We start from the raw sequence: 14,121 nt of genomic DNA on the forward strand, positions 1-14,121 counted from the left end.
CACACCTCCCAATGCAGAAGAGCTGCCCTAAATTGTGGATAATATTTTCTGTGCTTATCTGTGTTTATTTGTCCCTCTCTCCAATTGGTATTTAATATCTGTATCTCATACATACTGTGTTATGTCTCTGGAGTGTGAAAGGAAATAGCGGTACCTAGAGGAAATCTACACAAACATGTCAATAAAAGGCTACCTGCCAAATTATACACAGCAAAGGCATCATAAATGTTCTTCCTGAATCACCTGAATGATATTTATTTCCATAAATCATGTACATTTCAACCACATGATATCTGGCAATGGTGCCTATAGATTAATATAGTTGTTAAAACAGCAAACAGCCCATATTAAGCTCCTTACAATGCCGCAGAATTCCCATGGAGAACTTGGCTGGTAAGCAATAGATGTCATTTCAATACGTGGATTAAATCTGCGGCAATGTTAAAACTAATTACCTTGTGCCTTGAGAGCCAAAAATGACCCAACGTATACTCCACTCCACCCTTTATTTACCTTGTTAATCCAGGAAGTATTTCTGCGGCAATAAAGTAAATGAAGGCAGCTATAACTCCACATCTGGAGGGCTGTAGACTGCGGAGAACACTGGTAAGGACACATGTCCTTATTTTGCATGCTCTACATAAAATACATAAATTTTATTTGCAAGAAAAAAAAACTATTGTGTTTTACATTGGCCAATAATTTGAAGCTGACGTGCGTATGTAAGGACGTGCGGAAACCATGAGCATTCATACAATGACATAACCACTGAATGTGAATATTTCTTTTTTATTATTCAGACAGCTATGGAGGCACTTTGATCATCACAATAAATCGGGCAGCACTGTTGACATGCTGTTCGAGTCTCCCTTCTTACTCCTGGTCTTTCTCTTCACCATGGGTGATAACATAACATAGATTCTTGTAATCCAGGTTACCAGCAACATCTGGGGGGAAGGATTTAAACATCTGGCTGATCTGGAAGATAGATGTGAAGCAAGGTTACATTGAAACCCAGTATAATCTGAGCAATATCTTGTATTCGTGATTTTAGCAATTTCTGTTGTGCAATCCAATCCAATGTGGGACACATGTGTGATGCTGGCAAATATAGTTTGTGCTCCATTGTTCAAAGAAGTATCTCTTTGGCACCAGTTTTATTGTCCAAGCAATCAAAGTTTACTGTCTTCCCTGCTAGAAGAATTCAAGTCGTCAGTGTCCTGCATCTTCATCAAAGAATAGAATGCACTAAATCATGGTAAATACATATGGAGTACATTTGTTTAGAAACTCTTACTCCAACAACTGGTTTGTCAGTATGCGCATTGGATACTAGCTGCCAGGAAGAAGGCAGCAACAAGTCATCCTGCCTTGGTTAGGGTATTTATATAAAGGCACCTGAATCATTGCCTTTAATGAAGCAAAGCCAGGACTAGTTTGGACACATTGGACATTCTTTGGGACATGGAAAACTGAGTTATTGCAAAGGAATAAGATGTTTATCTTTGTTCGACAATCTGACAGTCTTGCCTTTGTACAACCGCTAGGCACACTCATGAAATATTGTGTCTAATTTTGGATGCCTGTATATAAGAAGGATGTGACTGAACTGGAGTGGGTGCCAAGGGAGGATGACCAAGTTAATTAAAGAGGTACTCCCGGCAAAATAAAAAATCCAGGGGGAGGAGGTCTTGGGAACATAATGAAGAAGTTCTACTTACCTATCCCTGTGCCACCACAGCACAATGTCACTGCTTACAGTTAGCCACCAGGCTCCTGAAGCTCCTTGTCCAGTGATGTCACTGCCCCGATCAGGAATGTCCGCTCAGCTATTCAATAAATGAGGCAGGACACCACTGCAGTCACTGACTGGCCGGGCGGGTAGTTCCAGTGGCACCAAGATGAAACAAGAAGCTGAGGACTATAGGTGCTTAGCTGCTGTTTTCAAGCTAGTGACTTTTATATCAGGGTATTGGTACTGGTAAAAACTCCAACAAGCTCCAGTGATAATTAAAATCTATCACCAGTCAAACATGAGTGAAGTTCAGTAATAATAGGTTAGTGGCAGAATAAAATGTAATTTTCCATTGTGCATGAAATATTATATGTATTAGATCATCCGTCTGGTGTGAAGTAAACATTTCACACATTTCTACATAGCTGTCAACTTGTGAAGCCCATAACAATCGAGAGACATTTGCAAATATTAACACTAAATACTGCATTTATTTTTAAGTCAATACTCTTAAAGGGGTTGCCCACTTTCAACAATAATATTTTAGTGAAAGGGCCCTAAAATAAGCCCGAAGCTAATACTCTAGCTGTGTAATGTATGGACATTTTGGGTCCAAGAGAGAGAGAACCAGGAATATTGTAAGATGCTCTTTGTAGCTGCTCTTGGGTATTTACATAGTACCCCTTCTATATACCCAGAATTCTTTAAAGGGTATCCCAAAAATAGTCCAAAACACCACCAAGTTCACCAGCACTACCAAGTTTGTAGGCTTTTAGTTATGGGTGCAAGACAGGACTGTGTGGATCAGTGCAATATGGAGGTGCTCCTCATATGAGACCACTTGGTAATAAATATGCAAAACTTAAATTAGAAGAAAAAAGGATTGCGGACACGCACCACTTTCCGTGCACAGTCTTTATTCCACGTATCATAAACAACAAAATCGGCAGGTAAAATTCATATTGGGCGCAGATGCCAAACACTTGTCAGTACTTGAGGTCACAGCTGTATAGCGCACATGTGCGCTCTATCAGATAAAGAGCGCATGTGTGCGATACAGCTGTGACTGCAAGTACTGACAAGTGTTTGGCATCTGCGCCCGATATGAATTTTACCTGCCGATTTTGTTGTTTATGATACATGGAATAAAGACTGTGCACAGAAAGTGGTGAGGGCGCACATGCTTTTTTCTTGTAATTTAAGTATTCAAAAGTTAGTTTTCTACATAAGACATCTGGAGTAGGGCCCACAAATGCTATTGGATTGATTTGAATATATGTATTTTTACTAAAAAATAAAATAAATATGTTTTTGAGATCACACGAGAATATGGAATGATTTATAGCAACATTTAGAGTAGTAGTAATAATAATAATAATAATAATAATAATAATGAGTAAAAAAATTTAATCTTAAAAATGGCTACAGTATTTTGCTACTTAGTAAAATGTAGTACTGGACCATTTCATGAGCCTGCTCCATAGACCTGTAATAGAGCTTGTATCACGCAGTGAGATGTAGATTGATGTGAGCCGGGGAATGGAGCGCATAAGTTCTCTTCTCTTGGCTCATTTTAGAGTTTGTCGGGTCCTAAACTCAGACCCTGACTGATCAAAACTTTTGGCATGTTTTTGTGATGATAGCATATATGGTTAGTCCTGACATTTGCAGTTTTCTGCAGCAATTTTCTATTATTGTTTGCTTGTTAGTCACGGCAGCGGGAGAACTAAACAGTGTGAACAAGTGTGAGTGGAGTGCTGGCTATTTGTTTGCTTTTTGTGTCACATGTGGGGGGTGTAGCTACCTCCTTTCAGCTGTGCACTCCACCCATCTCCTGTGGGTGTTTTACACAGAGTATAGTTAATCCTATAGGCCCAGTTTTGTAGACTATAGTCTGAGACCAGGCCAGTAGCTAAGTATGGGGTCCAACTCTCTGGGGTCACCTTAACATGGTGAGTTGGTACATTCTATTTGATTAAATGGTTTGCTTAGAACCTCATTTAAAAAAACAAAACAAAAACGTAAGAATAGGTTTTTATTGTGTGTGTACGCTGGGGGAGTATATACGGTGAGTAGATGCAGTCCGGCTCCAAATGGTAAAATCTTTTCTTTATTGTATCATGTTAAAAACTGTACAAGACAGTATCTTAAACGCCAACGCGTTTCGGAAAAGCTTCCTTAATTATGCCATACAAAATAGTAAAAAACACATCTATTTATACACATATCCCAATAAAGGTAAAAGGGGAGGAAACAAAGAAAAGAAACAGGAAAAGGCAATGCTCAATGCCAAACACCTGTGAAAACATGCACATGAGATGGTACACATAAAAACCAGAGATGGATGGATAGCATGAGTGGAAATAACGCATGATGCATGAAAACGGTTAACGCAGCATGTGAATACATTCCAGAATACATTTTGTAAAAAACAACAAACAGACAGAGAGCAACAGAGAAAAGGGCTAGAAATAATTTGTTAGATAGAAAGAAACGCAAGCATGTACAAAAGGTCATAAAATAATTAGTATATGAAAGCCAAGTCATTTTTCATGTTAAGACCTAGTGGTGAACGGCAGTCCAATTCTAAAATCCAGAAAGCTTCCCGTAGTCTGACCTGATGTAGCCAATCCCCACCCCTCTGTGGTCCCTCTCGATACCGCATATAGAGAGAGATGACACATCTCCCCCATGTCGCTCAACAAAGTGTCTAGAAAGGCCAGACATGGGGCGATGTAATGTCATTCCAGTGGCCGCTGATATATCCCCAAGATGTTCGGCTATTCTTTTCTTGAGTTTTCTTATCGTGCAACCCACATATTGGACATTGCAGGTCGTGCATGTGGCCAAATATATTACATGATTTGTTTCACAGTTAATCAAGGTAGAGATGAAATAATTTCTCCTAGTTGTACTGGAAACAAAATGTCTTTAGGCCGTCATAAATTTGCAGCAAGAACATCTGGGGAGAGAGCACCTAAAACAGCCCGTAGTAGATAACCAGCCACTTTTAGTCTGTTCCTTAAGGACAGAAGGTGACAAGATGTTAGCAAGGGATCTACCCCTTCTAGCTACGCACCTAATGCCTTGGGACAATATAGCAGCACAATCATCATCTGAAAAAAGTACAGGAACGTTCTTGCGTATAACAGATTGTATGTCATGAAATTGTGTGCCGTAGGGCGTGGCAAAAGTTATGGGAGTCTGTCTGTTTGTTGTTTTTTACAAAATGTATTCTGGAATGTATTCACATGCTGCGTTAACCGTATTCATGCATCATGCGTTATTCCCACTCATGCTATCCATCTCATTTGTATGTTTTCACAAGTGTTTGGCATTGAGCATTGCCTTTTCCTGTTTCTTTTCTTTGTTTCCTCCCCTTTTACCTTTATTGGGATATGTGTATAAATAGATGTGTTTTTTACTATTTTGTATGCCATGATTAAGGAAGCTTTTCCGAAACGCGTTAGCGTTTAAGATACTGTCTAGTACAGTTTTTAACATGATACAATAAAGAAAAGATTTTACCATTTGGAGCTGGACTGCATCTACTTGTATTCTATATATGCATCGGGAGTCGGCCTGACTCAAGTCTCCGGGCTTCATGGTGGTTGGTGCTTAAACTCATGGACTAAGGGTGAGCTGATATTATCCTTCTTTTTTGCATATACGGTGAGTCCTGACACTTGCAGCAAATTTCTATTTTTGTATGATTCGGCAATGTAACTTTTAATTTATCTATGTTAAAAAGAACCCCACATACACAGACCAACAAACCACAAAAAACACACATATATGTAGCCACTATAATATACATAATACAGTGCTACCAACCAATTTACCTTATACAACCTATTGGGTATGCTGTTCAGGTGCTTCGGAAAGTAGGGTTAGTAGCATTGAAAATACTTACGTCAGGGTAGGGACCAACTCACCCTGTTTTGCCCTATTAGGATGTTAGAGTATGACACTACCCCTGCTCGCACAGGGTGGAGCGGGGCACTCGCCCTAATAAGGGCGACCCCTACCCTGATCTACCCCTTGGTACACTCCCTATAACACCCTATATTATTAAGTGCTTAATAATATAGGGTGTAATAGGGAGTGTACCAAGGGGTAGATCAGGGTAGGGCGAGTGCCCTTATTAGGGCGAGTGCCCCGCTCCACCCTGTGCGAGCAGGGGTAGTGCCATACTCTAACAGGCGGGACCCCGCTCTGAACACCCCCCGCGGCACCATGACGTACCAGGTACGTCATGGGTTGCTAAGGGGTTAATTTTGGGGAAAGGACCTTTTGCTGATGCCTTTTCTGTCCCAATAAAGCATCTTTTAACCAAAACTGGTGAGTGCCGCCTTCACTATATTTTCTATTGCCAAGATATTGCTGGACTTTAAGCAGAGCACAAGTGGTCGAGTGTTATTACATATGGGAGTGTCACACTGAGGTCTTCGTGTGGGTTCTTGTGCTGAGACGGTGCCGACAGTCTGCCTTTTGTAACTATTAAGGTAATGTTCACACACCATCAAAATGACGGCCTTTTATAGTGGACTTCCATTATTTATTAACAATGGCTGTTATTACAAAAAAGAACGACCATTACTTACCGCCAATTTGGCGGTATGTGACCATAACTTCAATGTTTGCTTGTAAAAAGAATATCCATGGTGTCAGAATAGCTGGTCCATGACAGCAGTCCTCCTACAAATCTAGTCCTAAATCCACTGATAAAACATTAACAAATTACTAAATATTAGAAAATTCTTACCTCTTCTTGGTTGAATCTATCGGCTTGAGTTGTCAGCATTTCCCTGATACTAGAACATAAGAAGAAGACACATCAGATTTTACCAAAGATCTGGCAAAGCCATGCCATTTCAGTATAGCCCTATTACATTGGAGCTTTGTCAAGTCCTTAAATCATAACCGTTTAATCGATGTAATGGGTGCCCAATCCTTTCCTTGTCTAAGGCCTGCCGCACATGACCGTAGTGGTCTTGCTGACAGCAAAACTACTCATCTCTTGGCATGGACGGCCCACAGAGTGGGTCCTGTACTATCTGCAATTACAGATAATATACTGCTGAGTCTACATGGTTGTACGGAGCTTAGGGGAATAGAACAAGATTGTGATTAGAATGTCATCAGACCTCACCAGACACTTGGCCTAGTAGTCATAACTTCTTATGGCTTAGCCAACGCTATAATTTTTACCATATTTAAAGGGGGATGATCCAGGCTTAGAAACACAGAAACAGCACCGCTCTTGTCCACAGTTTGAGTTTGTCTGTGGTATTGCAGCTCAGTTCCATTGAAGTGAATGAAGTAAATTGTAATACCATAAACAACCTGAGGACAGGTGTGGTGCTGTTTTTGAAAAAAAAAAATACCTGTCTTTTTTCTAATCCTGGATAATCAATTCAGATATCAAAAAAAATAATAATAGTAAAATTATCCACATTATAATTAATTACATAAAATCAATGGCTGGACGCTGATCATTCATCTTTGTACATCACACAGTATACATTGCATACTTACTAATCTGCTTTTATGTGACCTTTACTATCTGGATCAAAAATCTTGAAAGCATTTAGGATGGTTTCCTCTGGGTCTGTGCCTAAAAAAGACATCATTCATAAAACATCTGTCTCCATCTCACATCATTTTAATGGTAAGCAAGTCAGTTCTGTATCTCTCAATCTATCCAGATGTCCTGAAAAATGAGTTATCTCTGCCGTCTTGCTCTCTTGTCGGTCTTGGTCCAGCGTAAAGAGTCCAATTCCACAAACTACTTTAGCACCTTGCAAACTTTAAATTATTGAGAGAGTGACAGGGCCTGGGGAAAAGCTGTCAAGTAGCGCTGAATGAAATGAACTTCTTAGACAGCCCCATCATTGATGTCTCACTCAATATTTCCAGCCATTCTGTTTGTTACTGGAGGGCAATATCATTATTACATTTTCTTAGCTGGACCTTGATTCATGTGTAAAGGGTCACGTTTTCTTAGGATGCCTTTTGTAAAAGACATAATGGCCATCATCATACAGAAACAATTACCTGTCAACCTCCGTCATATACTTATAATGTAACAACAAATATATTACTGCACATCCGACATGTCATACTCACATTACTGTAGGACATGTATTAAAAGCAGGGCAGGCTATTTTATACATACAGTATTCACAACCACATACACATACATGTTTAAGTGGAAAACAACTTTTACTTTATGAGTCTGTGGCTATGTTCACACACCGTATATTTTCGTAAAACCACGGCCGTGATTTATACGGAAATATACGTGCCATTGCCGCCTATAGGATCCTGGCCGGAGCATATACACATAGTATACACTCCGTCCGGGATGCCTAGTGGTGCCGCAAACAACTGACATATTCAATGAAAACCATGTCAGTGCAAAATATGAAGTGAGCAGCTCTGGCCGCACGCTCCATAGTGTGCTGTGGGGAGTTCTGATGCGGGCGCGCACAGATACACCCACATCAGAACTCTGAAAGATCATCCGGCCGGTACTGCAATACTGGTCGGGATGACCAGAAGTTTCGTGACCCGGCCAGGTCGTGGAACGGCCGGTCTCTTACATTGTGTGAACATAGCCTGTCACTGTATTTTAAATATAAGGATGTGTCAAAGGTAAGCCGGGGCCGTTGTCTCCCAACCATTTAATGAATGTTCCCAGTCATAGTTTCCACTGTTCCCCAGCTTCTTGTCTAAGGTATGTAAGTCATCCTGGGCACACACATGTGAAATTTGCTGTGTGGTTATTGGTGTTGATTTTTATGTGGGTTTTTTTCATGTGGCTCTTTATATGCATTTTTCAACATGACGCCTAGAGTATTAGTACTCAAAATATTTTACGAAAATATTTTTACACGGTTCATGACAACAGAAACGTAAGGTCTAACTAAGCAGCTTCCTATAGGGAATGGCAGCCCAACACTATGTAGAATCTTATTCTTAATACATTAGAGGCCCATTCACACATACAGGATGTGAAGCAGATTTGATGTCACAGAATTCAAGCTGCAGATATTAAGACACACGTACACGTAAAAAAAACCAGAAGGTTCAACAGAAACCGACAGGTGCAAGGGCTCACCGTATATACTCCTCCCAGCGTATACACGGTAAACACCTGCTCGGTAGATATTAAAAAGTGAGGATCTTAGAAAACTATTTGATCACACAGAGTGTACCATGTCGCCACGTTAAGGCGTCCTCGAGACATGGTCGGTTCCTGTTGCACCTTCTGTTTTTTTGTCTGTACTTAAGCCACAAGCAGCGTGCAACCTGCAGTGTGAACAGAGTCAAAGATGTGTGGCCATTTTTTTCTTTTTTCTACACATGTACATGTGACTGGTCTTTATTTATTAGGGGTATTTCAATCTCTAAACATCGCTCCACAGGATGGAGCATAACCATGATCAGCATTGCTCTTGCAGGGCATTGCCTGAAATTCCAAGGTAGTAAACTCACAAATGTCTGAAGAATCTACTAAGAGACTAACAATTCACATCTTTTTCTGCCTTCAAAACCAGCGTCATTATGAACCTTCATGGGCAAGCAAATTCCTAGTAGTTTCTCCTGGTACCTGCATGGGCCTTAGGCCAGGGCCACTAATCATGGCTACCACATCTCCAATTTGACCCTTATCTTGCGATAGGAAACTGAAGGTCAACCATACCTTTGCGTAAGACAGCCGGAAGCCAACCAGGGTGAATGTTGTCTTTCACTCTATGTCATGTCAACACTCAAGTTACCACCTGTCACCACCTGTAAATTCCTAAGGCTGTGTTCACACACGCTGGAGTTTCATTGCAGTACTGTCTCGATACCACAGTGTCTTGACAGTAATGATGCATTACCACAATGAAACTGTAAGACTTATTAACCAGAGTTTTGTGAAATAATTCGATTTGTTCAGTAAAGGTTCTAATTTCTATTGACCACCTTGATTCCTGGTGTCTGAACTTAGGGGGCATTCACACGTTCCATAATTAAGGTCCATGCATGGAACATGTGCTATGGGCCGGAATGTGGAACACCAGAACGGCTTCACAGACCTCCCAGCTGGGTCTCCAATGGTGTTGGGGGTTCTGGGCTCTGTAGGCTCTGTGTCGGGCAAAATGCTTTTTAATTCTGCGTGTCAGGCAGGGGGAGAGCCATGAACTAGTCATCTGAGCTGTGACTAGTCACAATTTTTTGTCCTGTCAGCACGCTCTGCAGGGTGATTGACAGGCATGGAGGCCCATTAGCGTTCCCTTTAAGCCCCACATGTAACATCAAAGGGGCCCTGATTGCCATTAGCCAGGATACCTTACTAGAGTGTGCTCTTTACCAGCAACCCCTGTGCCCCCCTATCATCTAAAAGAGAATGGGAATCTGACATCTAGTAATTATTCAGGGCATTTTTAAATGGGGTATTTATTCTGAGAGCAGAAGGGATTTCCTTTGAGAAATAGCCCTAGTCAGTGGGGATAATCATTAGTCGTTGCAAAATACTAAACAAATAAATACTCCACAATTCACAGTCTAAACAATGGTATAAATTCCCTTTAAAAACAATGGGACACACAATGCAACATTATACAGCATGTATTAAAGTGCCAAAAAATGGGCCAAAAACTATGTGTGAACCCGGCCTAAGGTCAGGGTTAGACTACAACTTTTTGGTTTACCACTTATTGATTTTAAATACTAAATGGTGCTCCACTCCACAAGATTACACACAACTCAATGAACTGTACTTTCAACCCAATGGTTAAAATCAGCACTAAAAAAAGTTCCAGCATAACCCTCAACATAGTCAGATACTAATTTTTTTTTTTTTATGTATTTGTCCATTTTTCTTTTTTTTTTCTTGAATGTTCACCAAAAGTAGCATGTCCTCTTTTCAACTTATCAAACTTTTGAAATAATGTTATAAATGATAAAGGTTTAAAGCATTTCATCTCAGTCACAGAGGGCTGTAACAAAGGATGTGGCCCCAGAACATAATTTTAATGAATTCTTAATAATAATGGTTTGTAAAAGGCGTCTGCCAGAGCAATATAAATCCCATTCTCCAGCATCGGCTACCTGGTAATTTATGGGCAGAAGTGTTACATATTTTCAATATCCATTGGGAGTAATTATCCCGATTCTTGTCAGATTTTAACTTCTCTTTTGTAGAACTGTTGACATGCCATTTTGCCATTTTAGAACATGTAGAAGAGGCAGGTAGAATAATTTTCACAAATGACTTGTTATATCACATAACACCGCATGTATCCATTGTGTTATCAGTGGGTGCCAGGTCTTGTTGATTTGGAGCTCATAAAATAAAAATGATAATTGAAAATTCAGACTAATAAAGCAGAGGGGGACGATATAATGCTATAGTCATGAACATGCATAAAGATCAAAAATGCCTTCACCCACCGGGTGTACAGAAATAATGGCATATAAAATACAGCAAAAACATTTATAATTAAGAGGTCCTCATTGAGATCCTATTACTACTATTTACTGTATTTCCTTTATTAACTCAAAGAAAACAGTAAAATAGTAAGAGAAAACTTTATGTGACCCAATTATTGAGAGAACTGCAATCACATTATTATTGGTAGCAAATCACCCATTTACATTGGGACATGTGCTGTGAACAAGTAAGATTACAAGATGGTGTAGCACAGTCACCTATGAGCTGGGCATACACGTTATGTAGCTGTCGGCTACGCTTGCCTGGCCAACAGCTATTGTGCCAGTATAAAACCCATATAAGAACACAAGCATGCATGTTCTAAATGAGGAAAGAAGGAGCAAACTGCAGACAGTCAACTACAGCAGCGATTTATCTTCCCTGAGAACAAAATATTGAGCATCTCAAAGGGGTTATCCAGCACTACAAAAACATGGCCACTTTCTTCCAGAGACAGCACCACTCTTCTTTCCAGTTCAGGTGCGGTTAGCAATTAAGCTCCATTCACTTCAATAGAACTGAGTTACAAAACCTACACCCAAACTGGAGACAAGAGTGATGCTGTCTTTGGAGGAAAGTGGCCATGTTTTAGTAGCACTCGATAACCCCTTTAAACTCTCACATTATTTTATGCAAGGTGGACATTGTGACTTTCTAGCATTACTAGTTGATTTTAAAGGAATTTTCCTATCTCAACATGTTGTCCCTGATCCATAAGATAGGCAAAATAAGCTGATTGCTGGAGATTTGACCACTGGGCCCCCATCTCGAGCACAGGTACACAATCGCCCTGCAATGAATGGAGCGGTCAGAGTGCCTGCATGGCCGCCATGGCCTGTGCGCTCTACTTACTCTGTTTGCTCTATTACTTACTTTACTGTGCAAAGTGTCAAAGAGGAGTTCTCAAGCCCCTGAAATGCTGCAAGTTGGAATGCCTCCCCATTCTCCCTCCCACGCCTGATGCTGCTTGGGACTCTAGCTGACTTTAAATCAAATAGCGACAGAATGGGGAATGGGAGATGTTACAGCCTTCAGTAGTTCAGGGGCTTGGTTTCTTTTCTATGCTCTAATGTTCCATAGTTATGAGTTCCATTACTTTCATCCTTGATATGCTACTTAGGGCCAAGAGCCAAGGGGGCATTTACTGCTGCTTATGTCTCTACAGGGTGAGCAGATATGACCACCCCCTTGGATATCTTGGCCCTAAGTTGCATACTAAGGCCAAAATGAATAACACTATTAGATATAAAAAAAAATGAGAGGGTCTAGAAAAAAGCTACTGAATGCCCATAGACTATGACAATGTAAGGTTCACAGAATTTTTTTTTCAACAACATAAGCTATAGAGTTTCCCATATTTGGATCTAATTCATTCCTGTTTTCACTATAAAGGTCATATATAATAATGTAAATGTAACAAAATGTATTGGTTTTAGTTCAAACTATGATTCCTTTTTCTTTGGGTGGGGGGTGGGGGGGTTAAGGTTACCTAAAAAGACTTTTATGTTGCAAAATGAAGCCCAAGGATATTTCTTATGGCTGAGGTATGTTGACAAAAGGATTCTAAATGATTTATCATCAACTTCTCAGTTTGGCTAAGGGCTACAGGTAATAGTATCTGATATAGCTTTCATCTGGAGCATTCCACAATCATCAGACATTCCTGAGTCTTTGAAGAACATCTTATAATTTATATTGAAAATTGTAGTGAAATATTAGAAAAACTTATAAAAAATTGAACATTGTCTTGACCCTGTTTTGTACAGATAGAGCACAATTTACAGTTTGAGGCTATGTTCACACTGCGTATGATTCCGGCCGTAGTGCAAACCGCGAATATACGCACGTAGTTTTGAGGTTGATGCGTTCGCTTGAAAGTATACGATATACGCCCGCACAATGCACACTACGTATGAGCTTACGGCCGGATCGTATACGGCGCCGGGAAAAATGAACAAGACCATTGTTTGAGGACGGAAATGTTGAAACTCACGGCCGTGGATTTCCATGTGGTCCCGTACAAAGTACTTATTTCAGCCAAATTGAACTTGATTTTTCGATCCAAAAGGTTCTGTGTGGTTTACGGGGCTGGGCGAAGATTTCCAAGTAAATTACCTGTTTCAGATCGCTTCAAAACAAGCTAGGGAAGCATAACTGTACTACGGGCATATGTTCGTGCATAGTTTCAGTCGCACATGTACGGCGGCGTATGAAATGCGTCCGGACTCATACGCAGTGTGAACATAGCCTTAAGGGGAAATAAATTTTAATCACACAGATTGAGACAGGAACCCCAGGGTACAAGGCGATCTTTGGGTAGGTAAGACACAACCCCATCTGGACCTCATTTTGGGGGCACTTGTCCTTACGGTCTTTTTCTGTTGATATAGTTGTTCAAAATTAACCTATTAAACCCACTGATAATATATTCTCTGTAGCCATGAAAAAAAGATTATATTGCAATTAAGAGGGCAGGCCCATGGTTAACAAGTCTGATATGGTTTTCAAGCGTTACTATAACTTAAAAAGCTTTTGATATGTCACACATTCCAAACCAATGAGGGGCAACAGCACAGAGGAATCAAGTTAAAAAGTTTCCGAGTAGAAGGTGCAATGCATGCCAAAATGCACACTATCCCAGTGTAGGCAAAATATTATAGAAAAAAATTCTGACAGCAAGTATGCTTGAGAAAGACCCATAGAGTCGAAATGTTGCAATGTGCTTTTTGGTTGTGCAATAAATTTTGAATATTACTTTGCACTAAGTGGATGGTGTTGGATTTCTCCATTTTATGTCACACATGTCAAAAGCTTGGATTTGTTGGGGTCTCTGTACTGATTCAGTGGTGAGAAATCTGTGATTGAAAATATAAAGTACATGACCAATGCCATAGTTGTTATA

General features: G+C 40.2%; 1 protein-coding gene across 1 annotated transcript in view; it reads right to left on the reverse strand.

Annotated features, from left to right (window-relative positions):
* Nucleotides 1-773: 773 nt before the first annotated feature.
* Nucleotides 774-14,121, reverse strand: part of MYL10 (myosin light chain 10) — a 47,862-nt gene continuing 34,514 nt past the window's right edge. Inside the window, exons 5-7 of the mRNA XM_069944472.1 lie at nt 7,274-7,352; nt 6,501-6,549; nt 774-978 (exon numbers count right to left, since the gene is read on the reverse strand). Of these exons, the coding sequence (XP_069800573.1) occupies nt 874-978; nt 6,501-6,549; nt 7,274-7,352 (233 nt within the window). The 3' untranslated portion in view covers nt 774-873. The remainder of the gene's footprint in view (nt 979-6,500; nt 6,550-7,273; nt 7,353-14,121) is intronic.

This window comes from Dendropsophus ebraccatus, chromosome 11 (assembly GCF_027789765.1).
Source record: "Dendropsophus ebraccatus isolate aDenEbr1 chromosome 11, aDenEbr1.pat, whole genome shotgun sequence".
Classification (NCBI taxonomy): domain Eukaryota; kingdom Metazoa; phylum Chordata; class Amphibia; order Anura; family Hylidae; genus Dendropsophus; species Dendropsophus ebraccatus.